This window comes from Bubalus kerabau, chromosome 3 (genome assembly GCF_029407905.1).
Source record: "Bubalus kerabau isolate K-KA32 ecotype Philippines breed swamp buffalo chromosome 3, PCC_UOA_SB_1v2, whole genome shotgun sequence".
Taxonomy (NCBI): domain Eukaryota; kingdom Metazoa; phylum Chordata; class Mammalia; order Artiodactyla; family Bovidae; genus Bubalus; species Bubalus kerabau.
The window spans coordinates 125,694,745-125,708,259 of record NC_073626.1 but is presented as its reverse complement, the minus strand read 5'-3'; the positions used below and the strand labels follow the sequence as shown (position 1 = coordinate 125,708,259).

Below are 13,515 nucleotides of genomic sequence, written 5' to 3'. Positions count from 1 at the left end.
AAAATAATCCTGCCCTTCTAATTTGAGAAGAAACATTCTTAATTACAAAACTTTACCCACAATAAAGTCTATAAAGGAAAAAGAATATGAAACAAGGGGCATTCAGCGTCAGAAGGATGCAGTGGAGTTCAGGACACTCTCAAAAGACCAAGGTTTAAAGCAAATTCTGAGAATGAGCTCTGTGATCTGACAACACAGCCACCTCATATGTAAAGGGATACAGCTACATACACACAAATGACAGCTACACTCTTATCCATCAGGAGAATGTTCAAGAGGAAACCCTTCTAAAGGGATTCAGCAATTCAAGTTTTTACTTAATAAAAGTAGTACATGTACATGAGTTATAGAAATGCAATACAGACTCAATGGATAAATACTAAGGAGGCAAGACAAAAATCAGTTTCTGTAACTTATTTAAAGTTATTTAAGACCATTCAAGAGAAATCAAGATTAAATATTTTCATTACTCAATGGTATGTCAAAAAAGAAAGTCAGGAGCCAACCTGAAATAACTCTCAGTGGTGGCCAAAAATAGATAATTTTGAATATCAATAAACATAAAAACATAATATATTAAAACACAACTGCCCTGTTTAAAATTCATGAGTTGATAGTGATACTTCAGAACTCGCTAGTTAGTTTTGCAGGATGTTAGAGAACCAACTGTTTATTTTCAAAATTGGTAAATAAAGGAAAACATCCTACACTTAAAAAAACACTGTCTCAAAATGAAATTCCCTTGTCAGGTATCCTGTTACCAGGACAAAGTATCCATTTCATAAACTGTAAAACTGAAGGAATTATTGAGGTAATCTTCCAACATCTTTGGCTAGTCTAACTGAAACTTGACTCTTGTATGTAACTCTAGATAGTGGTCTTACCGGGTCAGCTCTTCACGAAGGTTATTTGGTTCTGAGGAATAAAACTTAACTCGAAGATGCAGACAATAGGGTGAACCAACTGCCATTAAAAGAAAAGGGAGGGCGTTAATTTTTTCAATACAGGTATTTAAATAGTAAGGATTTTCAGTCAGTAAACTTGTCAAACATCTACTGAAGTGGACAAAAGAGAACAGATTATTGCAGCAATAATTCAGGTTACACTGTAGGCTTAAGCCTAACACAATCAGTAGACTTTTTAAATGTCCCAACCACCATGTAGCACTATCACATCATCTGTCCTCCCAAGAACAGACAGCTCCAGAAGAATTCCAAAAGTTGGCCAAATATGTCAAATAAAAAAGTCTTGACTGTGTATGCTAACAGCCCTACAAAGCTGCTGAGCTGTATTTCTTGAGAGCAAAAAGAACACCTGTTGTTTACTGCACCTGGCAAATTCACTCACATCCTTTCCAATTCACTTCACCACTTCACTAACCTCTATATTATCAGAGATCCCAATATTTTGTAAAAAAGTTGAGGTGCCCTAAAATCTGGTACTACAAAAAACATGATGGGACTATGGACTGGACACTGGTATTCTCCCCTATCACTAGGAATAATACTGACATTTTATGGGAATAACTTCTTTTCATTAGTCTTAACAAAAAAAATAAAGTTACAGCCTTAAAGTCTCAAAATACTTTCTAAAGCAGGGCAGATAGCAAACAGAAAAATTCCAGTGTAAGTAACTACTAAACAGAAGTTAAGCATCTCATGGGAACTCAATCTCATTTCCAAACTACAAGCCTTTGTTCTAGAAACAAACTACAAACTACATGCATCTAATTACCATCAACCCTATATAATTTAAGGGGCGGGTTGATATATCGGATTGAAATTATTTTTAGAAAAATGGAGATGCTAAGAAACTCATCAGAAACATGATTTATGTCCCGACTATGAGAAACCAGTTTCTAATATGCAATTATATATAATTCAGTTTCCATCTTTTTTCAAAATTTTTTCAACACTTACTTTTTACTTGCTTTTTGATGCTTTTTGTACCATCCAACCAATGCTGAAAACAAAAACAAAAAGTTAGCTGTTAAGCAGAGAGAAAATTTAACATTTTAATTACTAAAAGTTAATTTTCATCATGCTTTTGCTGAAGGAAATATTTCACAAGAGAAAAACACAAGTGAGACTAAAAACTGGAGTGCGGGTGAATGCTAATCTACCCAGAACACGGAAACATAGGACACATATGAACAAAAGAAAGACCTACAACCAGATGCATGACTTCTTAAAAACATTTCATCTGCTCTTAGTAATAAACATGCTATTTTAAATTTTGCCCTTAGTTTTTCTCACTGTTGCCAAAAAAGAGGACCCTTTCAAAACTGGTAAAATTAGAAGTATGTATCATCATATTCTAATTCTTAGTTCAATTCTGTAATAAAACTATGAGATTTATTAACAGATCATAACCCCAAGTTAGGTGAAATAACAATTTCACTAAGTAGTAGCCTTTGAAAGAGCTTACACTATAAAATTAGATCTTTCTCACAACCAAGACTCTATTAAATAAGCAGTCCTTGCTCCTTTGCTTTACCAAAAAAAAAAGTAACAGTCTTGATTTCTGTAACCTTTTCACAAACACAAACAGATCTAAGAAGCAATTCCAGAGACTTGCACTGATAAACCATTCCTAGCCCACTTCCTACAATTAATGCCTTTATACTAAGTCCACAGATCTAAGAAGCAATTCCAGAGACTTGCATTGATAAACCATTCCTAGCCCACTTCCTACAATTAATGCCTTTATACTAAGTCCTAACAAGGACAGGGGAGAAGACAATGGCACCCCACTCCAGTACTCTTGCCTGGAAAATCCCATGGATAGAGGAGCCTGGTGGGCTGCAGTTCATGGGGTCGCTAAGAGTCGGACACGACTGAGAGACTTCACTTTCACTATTTCACTTTCATGCATTGGAGAAGGAAATGACAACCCACTCCAGTGTTCTTGCCTGGAGAATCCCAGGGGCAGGAGAGCCTGGTGGGCTGCCGTCTATGGGGTCACACAGAGTCGGACACGACTGAAGTGACTTAGCAGCAGCAACAGGGACAGGATATACTCATCCCACTAAGATACACATGACTGTGTTCTCTTCAGCATGCTTACAGTCGCAAGTACCCTAAACCAAAGGAGTGCTCTTGTGCTACAGTTCACAGAGCTAAGGAATCCAGTCTCAGAACTCCAGACAGGCCAAGCATGGGCAAACAAGACTTCATTGTTAACAGACTTGTAACTATTTGCTTCTCTTGCCAATTATTTGCCTGGCCTCTTCTCCCCCTTCTCTGCCAAGATCCAAAAGTGAAATTCACAGAACCGCTAGTGTGACAGCAAAGTACCTCTACACGTCAACACAAGATGGTCAGTAAACATTTCGAGAGACAGTTAAATATGGTGCAATATCTTCTCTGGATTCAAGTGTGCAAGCTACTTAGTCAACCATCTCTCATCTTTTGATAAATTCAGGTGGACATCCACTTTTAGGAATATTTTAATCTAGCAAATGTTCAATTTTATACATCCTTCCATTATAATGCTTGGCCAGCAGTAGGCAGAATACAATTCGATCTATCAGCTGAGAAGAGTTCAACTAGGACAGTGAAAAGCTCACCCGTCATGCCTAAGTGCAAGAACCTAATATTCAAATACTCTAGACTTAAATTGTGCAAAATACCTACTACAGCCTAAGGGCAATCACATACTGGGTATGAGATCAATTTTACTTACATGCCCTATATTGTTTTCTCCCCACAACCAGGAATCTGGGAGTTGTCTATCTTCAGGTTCCGTCTATTATACTGCAATGAATTTGTAAGTGAGTGGCTGGTCAACTGGGCATGTCATGCAGCCACAGTGACGGAGATGCTCATACACATAATGAGCACAAACGAGCACACACCTTCTGGGAGGCAATCTGATTACGCCTTAAAAATAACTATGTGGCTGGATGGACCTAGAGACTGTTATACGGAGTGACGTTAAGTCAGAGACAGAGAAAGAGAAATGTCATATGACATCCCTCATATGTGGAACCTAAACAGAAAAGATACAAATGAACTTACAAAACACAGACTTAGAGACCTAACTGGTGATGTGAAGAAGAGGGCAAGGATGGGGAGAAGGGATAGTTAGGGAGTCTGGGATAGACATGTAAATACAGCTATATTCAAAATGGATAACCAACAGGGACCTACTGTATAGCACATGGAACTCTGCTCAATGTTATGTGGCAGCCTGGATGGGAGAGGAGTTAGGGTGAGAATGGATACATGTATATGAATGGTTCACCTGAAAACATTACAACATTGTTATTGACTATACCCCAGTGCAAATTAAAAGGTTAAAAAAAAATAACTGTGACTTTGACTCAGCAATTATGCATCTAATAATCATTATTGATGGTTTAACTCACAAGGAATTATAATCAAAGAAAAGTAGGACAATCTGTATATCCAACAATAGTGAACTGGTGAAATCAAGTACTTCAACATGTAGAACTATGCAGCAATGAAAAAGAATGAAAGCAAAATAGTTAATAATCTGGAAAATTGAATAATTTTAGTTTTTATTAATTACTTTGTTTTCATTCAAATAACAACACATTATAAACTGTTTTGTCAAAATGCACAAATTTGTACAGGTGATCCTTAAACAAGGAGCTGACTTTCATGGGTCCACTCATATGTGGACTTTTTTCATTAGATACGCACCACAGTACAATCAATCACAATACATACAATCCTTGGTGGGTTGAACTCACAGATCTAGAACCCTGGACACAGAGAAGACTATCAAAGTTATACGCTGATTTTCAACTGTTTCCCAAACCCTAACATTGGTCATGGGTCCACTGTATATGGGCTTCCCAGGTGGCTTAGTGGCAAAGAACCCGTTTGATCCCTTGGCTTGGGAAGATCCCCTGGAGGGGGAAATGGCAACCCACATCAGTATTCTTGCCTGTAAAATCTCATGGACAGAGGAGCCTGGCGGGCTACAGTCCATGGGGTCACAAAGAGTTGGACATGATTGAGTGACTGAGCACCAGAGCCAACACTGTATATATAAACACAACTTTTCTTTCAGACCGAAGTAATCTATGAGATGTTACATCTAGATCATTGAGATTGTTGATTATAATTTTTCTTTGTATTTTCTTACATTTTCAACTTATTCTACAACAAGCATATTTTTACTCAACAATTAGGCCCCCCTTATTTTAATATTGTATATAAATAATATATTTATAAGGTTAATTTTTTGGTAATATTGAAAGGTGTACAGTCAACAGTCCCTCCAACCCCTGCAATACCAATTTCTATCACCATATGCACTCCCCACCTCCCAAGATTACTGGTTTCTGATTTCCTAGAGTTTCTTCAAAGGGAAAAAAAAAAACCTGTGTGTTAGTAAAGAGTAAAGACATTAACAATGGATTGAAAATCAACAGGCTAAACACAAATTTTGACAGAATAAATTTTAAGGGATACTGAGAAGGAAACATTAACATAAGCTAGACCAATACTATTTCAAGAACAACCTAGTCTTTCTTGAATGGTTGTAACAAAATTTTTTCAGTTTAAGAACATTTATGGCTAGTTTCAAAAGCAAACCTGTAGTCTCTACTTTGTGCCCTAAGTCTAAGAAGCACATTAAACACACAATTCTCCTGGTGAGACGAAGGATCAGAGTTTTCTTCCAAGGAAGCATTTTAGTCTTTCTATGTGCATCTAACAGCTTCTACACTCTGCACTCCCTTAACACAACCCAAAACTCAGATAAAGCATCAAGCACATTCTAAAGTGAAATTCAGGAACTGGGGGAGTTCCTGGTGATGCTCTGGGGAAGGTCTGAGTTCATGTTTGCATATTTTCAAGTCTGTTTTCTTTCATCTCCTCCACATTCCAAGCCCTGAGACTGGAAAATTGAGAGCTCAGAGACAGGCACTGATAATATTTTCCTTGAATTAGGGTCTTTAGGGGTTGAGTTTAAACTACAGCAGAAGATAAAGGTGAGAACATGCAGATATAGACTTTTGGATGCACAGAGTGAAGCTAATATGGCTCTTCTTCCTCATGTACATTAAAAACAAAATAAATCTCCTAATTTCCTAAAGTGTGGTAGGTAAACTTAGAATTCAAAGAATATGGGAAGCTACATTTATTTCCATCCTATTGAGCTAGGAACAAAAGAACAATTATTTACTTGTGTATCTTAAAAAATAAATAATATGTAATTACAAACATAACAGCCATAGCTAAATCAAACAGAGTCACCTAGGAAGCTTCCAAAACACTACCATACATACACCCTCACCCCAGGCCCTACAGCTCTTCAAATGAATGACTCTTGGCTTCTGACGCCTACATAGCTGGCGGTAGATGCACCACTGCTGCTGCTCAAGGGCAAAGAGCTGGCGGCAGAGAAATGTAAACCGTCTTTCCAAACAACTGCCTCTGCAAAAAATATTTCTCCTGGCTCACGCTCTACATTAAATTATTGTTTTAAAGCAAATTTTAACACTTTAACCAATCAACAAATGTTAAAAATCAATGCCACGAAAACAGAAGATCAACTAACTGAAAACACTTCAATTTGCTTTAGATTCCATCATAAATTCTACCTGGGTGATTACTCTTTCGGTCTTAAAAGTCTGTGCTGGGCTTCCTGGTAGCTCAGTCATAAAATCCCTGATCTGGGAAGATCCCACATGCCACACAGCAACTAAGCCTGTATGCCACAACTGTTGAACATGTAGTCTAGAGCCTGGTTACCGCAACTGTTGAGGCCTCGTGCTGCAACCACCAAAGCCCGCATGCCCTACAACCTGTGCTCAACAAGAGGCACCACTGCAATGAGAAGCCTGCAAAATAGAGTAGTCTGGCTCACAGCAACTAAGAAAAGCCAACACAGCAAGGGAGACCCAGCACAGCCAAAAATAAAATTATTTTTAAAAATTCTGTATTATAAGAAATTCCAAATGAAGGCTCAGAGGAGCCATTAAAATATATTTTCCACAATACCTCTCTGTGTATTATTAGTATGCCTTCTTAGGATTCTTAAAAGTCAAATTTATAATGGAAATGTAGATGACTTAAGCAGATTATACATTCACTCTATGGAAAGAAGAGCACATAATCTATTTTGGAAATACACTTATTTTAACAAAAACAGTTCCTCCTTGTTTAGCAAATATATGTGCCTGTGTGTGTGTTTCTTACAATATAGAATATATATGTATACTTATAACATATAGGTTATTTCTATGTATTTTTTACTCCCCACTACTTTATTGAATTTTATTAAGTTCTAACAATCCAATCCAATCGCTGGATTTTAAGTTTTTATTTTTTAAATTTATTTTAAATTTTATTGTTTAAGTTCTAACAATCCAAATAATCGCTGCCAACAGTGATCATTTCACCACCTCCTTTCCAAAGTTTATAATGTTTACAACTGCATTTGCTGTTACTTCTATTAAAATAATTTAATAGCAGTGGTAATAAGATCTTCCTTGGTGACTAACACAGTAAAGCGTCTGCCTACAATGCGGGAGACCTGGGTTCAATCCCTGGGATGGGAAGATCCCCTGCAGAAGGAAATGGCAAACCACTCCAGAACTCTTGCCTGGAAAACCCCATGGACAGAGGAGCCTGGTAGGCTACAGACCATGAGGTCGCAGAGTCGGACACGACTGAGCAACTTCACTTTCACTTTCATTTTGTCACCTGTCTGTCTTTAATAGGGGCTTTCCTGATGGCTCAGTGGGGAAAGAATCCACTTGCAACACAGGAGACACAGGTTTGATTCCTGGGTTGGGAAGATCCCCTGGAGAAGGAAATGGCAATTTGCTCCAGTATTCTTGCCTGGAAATCTCATGGACAGAGGAGCCTGCTGGGCTACAGTCCATGGAGTTGCCAGAGCTGGACAGGACTAAGCATGTAGGTACATTGTCTTGAGTAGGAATGCGTCTATTGTTTCTCTATTAATCTAAAGTTGTTGTATTTAAATCATCAAAACTGTAAAGATAGTAGAGCCCTCGAGCAACCACCGGGTCTGTTCTCACAGGTGGGACACCTATCTGCCCAACATCTACCACCATCCCTAGAGATGGGCACACCTTCCAAAGCTAGGCTAGCCCCACAACACAAAGAGAAGGAAGGTCAATTCCACATAGGTCAAAGTCCATGACATGCCAAGAAGAAGGGGCTTCACAGGCCACCAAAACCATCTGATAAGAATTTGAGAGAAGAGTATTATCTGCCTGATCTCAGATGAGCAAGCGTCTGCAGGCCAGACAGAGCTTACCACATGACATCTGCAGTGCTCGAAAGAGTTGCATTCTAACCCTGAACAAGAACTGTGTCTTCCCTTAGCTCAGTGATCTGAGATCCACCATGGAGGGATCCACTGCCACAGCCTCCAACAAGGGTGCACTTGTGGAACACCTCCCCTCCCTGATGTCTCCCCAGTCAAGTGTTCTCCAGCTCTCAACTTTGGATCAAACACCTCCATTTCCATTTGCACTGAGTGTTGTGTAAACTAAAATGCCTTAAACTTCAACTCACTGAGTTACTTATCTTTCTTTTGTGGTTGATATTTGAGTGTCCATCTTTGTTAAATGCAGTTTCACTTAACTATATGGTAGAGGCAGATGAGCATACATGAAGTGTCAGGTTCCTGTTCAGAAGTGGTACACATCACACAAACTACAGTCTATCACCGAGAGCAAGTACAATGGCCAGAACCTAGCATCAACTGAGCAACAAAGTAGCAACGTCTTATAGCAAACACAGGAACCAATCCCACGATATACAATGATATACATGATGTACATGATGTACATGATACATGATATACATGATGAATTATATCAACTAATACTGAATCATCTTTGCATTTCTGAAAATACACTCCACCTGATCATTATGTATTGTTCATACTTTTAATAGTATATTTTATTTTATTCAATAGTATAAACTTTTAATAATATAAATAATACATGATACATATTAGTAATATATATAATGTATATTAAATATAAATACATTGGAAAATGTTAAATATAATAATAAACATAGTACGCTGCTATTTTACTTAGGATTTTTACACAGAGACCAAGTGAAGTTATATATATATAAATAAACCAATACTCAAACTGATTTAAGAAAAAGGCAAAAAATAACTACTGATGTGGTGTTCTTCCTTTTTTTCCAAGTATTAGGAGAAATACTACCTATGTTTCCCTTTCCTGAACATAAATGTCTAAAATCTACCTAATTCATTCTTCTTTAAAAACTTGATTGGGCCAGTTAAAATTCTAAGCTCCAAATATGAAGTTTGAAAAACTTCATCAACCAGAGGTCACAAACATATATACAGATCAGAGGCTTAAATCTTTGCTGAGACATGTTTTGTTTGGTTCACACTATATTTTTTACATTCTTTTACTGAAATGTTCACAGAAAGCTGCAATTGTAATAACGAGAGGTCCTCCTATCTCCCCTTTCTCCCCCAATGCTTCCACCTTACACAACCACAGTAAATCAGTTACTAAAATCAGGCACTGCACAATGTGCCTATACAGTTCTACATCACTTTATCACACATCTCCATTCCTGACCTGATACCACAATCAAGATAAAGACATATTCCATTATCACCAATAGCTCCCTCATACTTCTACTCTATAGACACATCCCTCCTACCTCCAACATCCCTAAACCTCAGCGAGCATTAACCTGATCTCTAATTTTGTTGAGACTGTTACATACACGAAGTATACGATATGTGACCTCTGGAGATTGACTGTTTTTACTCCACATAATGCCCTTGAAATACATCCAAATTGTGTGTGTCAACAGATTTCTTGTTTTCTATTGCTAAGTAGTATTCCAAGATATGAATGTGTCACAGTTTCTTTAATCATTAATTTACTGTAGGACACTGGCTTTTTCAAGTTTTTTGCTATTACTAATAAAGCTGTCATGAACAATCATGCACAGGTTTTTGTGAAGAAATAAGTCTTCATTTCTCTGAAATAAGTGACCACACATACAATTGCTGAGTCATATGTAAGTTTATCTTTTTAAGAAGTTGCCAGACTATTTTTCATACTGGCTGTACCACTCCCAAAACCAATGTTTGAGAGATCCAGTTTCTCCATATCTTCATAAGCATTTAGAGTTATCATAATTTTTTATTTTAGCTGTACTCACATATGTATAGTAATGACATCTCACCAAAGTCTTCTTTACATTTCCCTGATGTCAAGGGATGAGGAACATCCTTTCGTGTGTTTATTTGCTATCTGTATATATCCTCTTTGGGGAAAAGCAAAATCTTTTGATAAAATCCATTTTATTGATTAAAAATGATCATGTTTTTGGTATCATGCCTAGTAACTCTTCTCCAAGCCCCAGGTCTCAAAGATCTTCTCTTATATTTCTAAGCTTATAGTTTTACTTCTTATACTAATGTACACTATTTTTGAGTTAATTTCTATACAGGTATATGGTTTAGGTCAGGGTTCATATTTTTGCTTGATATCCAATTGCTCCAGCACAATTATTAAGACTACCCTCCTTTGACTGAATTACACTGGGTATCTTAAAAATCAGTTGCCTGGCCATACTCATGCAGAGCTCCCTATTTTGTTTCATTGATCTATGTGCCTATGGTTCTACCAATACCACACAATCCTATTTACAGCAGTTATTCGTCTTGAAGCTAAATAGAGGAATTCTTCCCACTGTTTTTCTTTTTCAAAATTGTTTTTTAGGTATTATAGATTCTGTGCCTTTTCATGTAAGTTTTCAAATAATTTTGTCAGTATCTACAAAGGATTTTCTGAAATTTTGACACAAATGGCATTAAACTTGAATATCAACTAGGGGAGAAGTGATTACTTTGCCGAGTCTTCTAAACCATGCACATAGTATACCTCTCCATTCATTTAGCCCTCTTTTGATTTCTTTCATCAGTCACATTGTTTTTTAAAATTTAACCAGTGCTTTTTAAAAATGAAAGATTTACTCTAAAAATATGAATCTCTAACTTCTCTTAAAATATTAATACTTGAAGATCCAGCAAAGTTATTTGGCAACAAATGGCTAGAGATAGGTGGTAACTGCCCCTTCAATTCCTTTTTTGAGGGAAAAGTGATATGTTCCCTACTTCACCACAACTGCTCTACAAATCAACAGATGGCTACTTGTCAGCTACAATTTATCAACATGTTGGTGTTTTTCTGTCTCTGAATCTATCAAAAAATGGGAAAAGAAAACATATCAATAAAAAGGAAAACATATTTGAGTCAGTTCTTATGAGGTGAATTAGAATTGCAACATCCATTGGATCATCGAAAAAGCAAGCGAGTTTCAGAAAAACATCTATAGAAAAACATCTACGTCTGCTTTACTGACGACGCCAAAGCCTTTGACTATGTGGATCACAACAAACTGTGGAAAATTCTTCAAGAGATGGGAATACCAGACCCACCTTAACTGCCTCCTGAGAAATCTGTATGTAAGTCAAGAAACAACTGGACATGGAACAACAGTTCAGTTCAGTCCCTCAGTCATGTCCGACTCTTTGTGACCCAGTGGACTGCAGCATGCCAGGCCTCCCTGTCTATCACCAGCTCCCAGAATTTACTCAAACTCATGTCCATTGAGTTGGTGATGCCATCCAACCATCCCATCCTCTGTCATCCCCTTCTCTTCCCGCCTTCAATCTTTCCCAGCATCAGGGTCTTTTCTAAGGAGTCAGTTCTAACCATCAGGTGGCCAAAGGATTGGAGTTTCAGCTTCTGCACGAGTTTTCCAATGAATATTCAAGACTGATTTTCTTTAGGATAGACTGCTTTGATCTCCCTGCACTCCAAAGGACTCTCAAGAGTCTTCAACACAATTCAAAACCATCAATTTTTCGGTTCTCAGCTTTCTTTATAGTCCAACTATCACATCTATACATGACTACTAGAAAAATCACAGCTTTGACTAGGCAGACCTTTGCTGGCAAAGTTAATGTCTCTGCTTTTTAATATGCTGTCTAGGTTGGCCATAACTTTTCATCCAAGGAGCAAGCATCTTTTAATTTCCTGGCTTCAGTCACCATCTGCAGTGATTCTGGAGCCCCCAAAAATTAAGTCTATCATTGTTTCCACGTCTATTTGCCATGAAGTGATGGGACCAGACGCCATGATCTTCGTTTTCTGAATGTTGAGTTTTAAGCCAACTTTTTTACTCCCCTCTTCATTTTCATCAAGAGGCGCTTTAATTCTTCTTCGCTCTCTGCCATAAAGGTGGTGTCACCTGCATATCTGAGGCTATTGATATTTCTCCCTACAATCTTGATCCCAGCTTGTGCTTCATCCAGCCCAGCATTTCACATGATGTACTCTGCATATAAGTTAAATAAGCAGGGGGACAATATACAACCTTGATGTATTCCTTTTCCTATATGGAATCAGTTGGTTGTTCCATGTCGAGTTCTAACTATTGCTTCTTGACCTCCATACAGATTTCTCACAATGCAGGTCAGGTGGTCTGGTATTCTCAGCTCTTTTAAGAATTTTTCAGAGTCTGTTGTGGTCTACACAGTCAAAGGCTTTAGCATAGTCAGTAAAGCAGAAGTAGACGTTTTTCTAGAACTCTCTTGCTTTTTCGATGATCCAGCAGATGTTGGCAATTTGATCTCTGGTTCCTCTGCCTTTTCTTAATCCAGCTTGAGCATCTGGAAGTTCACAATTCACGTACTACCGAACCCTGGCTTGGAGAATTTTGAGCATTACTTTACTAGCATGTGAGATGAGTGCAACTGCGCGGTAGTTTGAGCATTCTTTGGCATTGCCTTTCTTTGGGATTGGAGTGAAAACGGACCTTTTCCAGTCCTGTGGCCACTGCTGAGTTTTCCAAATTGCTGGCATACTGAGTGCAGCACTTTCACAGCATTATATTTTAGCATCGGAAATAGCTCAACTGGAATGCCATCACCTCCACTAGCTTTGTTCATAGTGAGGCTTCCTAAGGCCCACTTGACTTCACATTCCAGGATGTCTGGCTCTGCGTTGCTGATGAGACCATCATGATCAGTTAGAACTGGACATGGAACAGCAAACTGGTTCCAAATAGGAAAAGGAGTATGTCAAGGCTATACAGTGTCACCCTGCTTATTTAACTTATATGTAGAGTATATCATGCGAAATGTTGGGCTGGATGAAGCACAAGCTGGAATCAAGATTGCTGGGAGAAATATATCAATAACCGCAGATATACAGATGACACTGCCCTTATGGAAGAAAGCAAAGAAGAACCAAAGAGCCTCTCAATGAAAGAGAAAGGAGAGTGAAAAAGTTGGCTTAAAACTCAACATTCAAAAAACTAAGATCATGGCACCCAGTCCCATCACTTCATGGCAAATAGATGGGTAAACAATGGAAACAGTGACAGACTTTATTTTGGAGGGCTCCAAAATCACTGCAGATGGTAACTGCAGCCATGAAATTAAAAGACACTTGGAAGAAAAGCTATGACCAACCTAGACAGCATATTAAAAAGC

At 37.9% G+C, this 13,515-nt stretch overlaps 1 protein-coding gene across 4 annotated transcripts in view; it reads right to left on the bottom strand.

Annotated features, from left to right (window-relative positions):
* EPB41L5 (erythrocyte membrane protein band 4.1 like 5) overlaps window positions 1–13,515 on the bottom strand; it is a 163,467-nt gene that overhangs the window by 105,699 nt on the left and 44,253 nt on the right. For all 4 annotated transcript variants that reach the window (XM_055572910.1, XM_055572911.1, XM_055572912.1 and 1 more), the window contains exons 4-5: window positions 1,920–1,962; window positions 885–963 (exon numbers count right to left, since the gene is read on the bottom strand). In XM_055572910.1, the coding sequence (XP_055428885.1) occupies window positions 885–963; window positions 1,920–1,962 (122 nt within the window). The remainder of the gene's footprint in view (window positions 1–884; window positions 964–1,919; window positions 1,963–13,515) is intronic.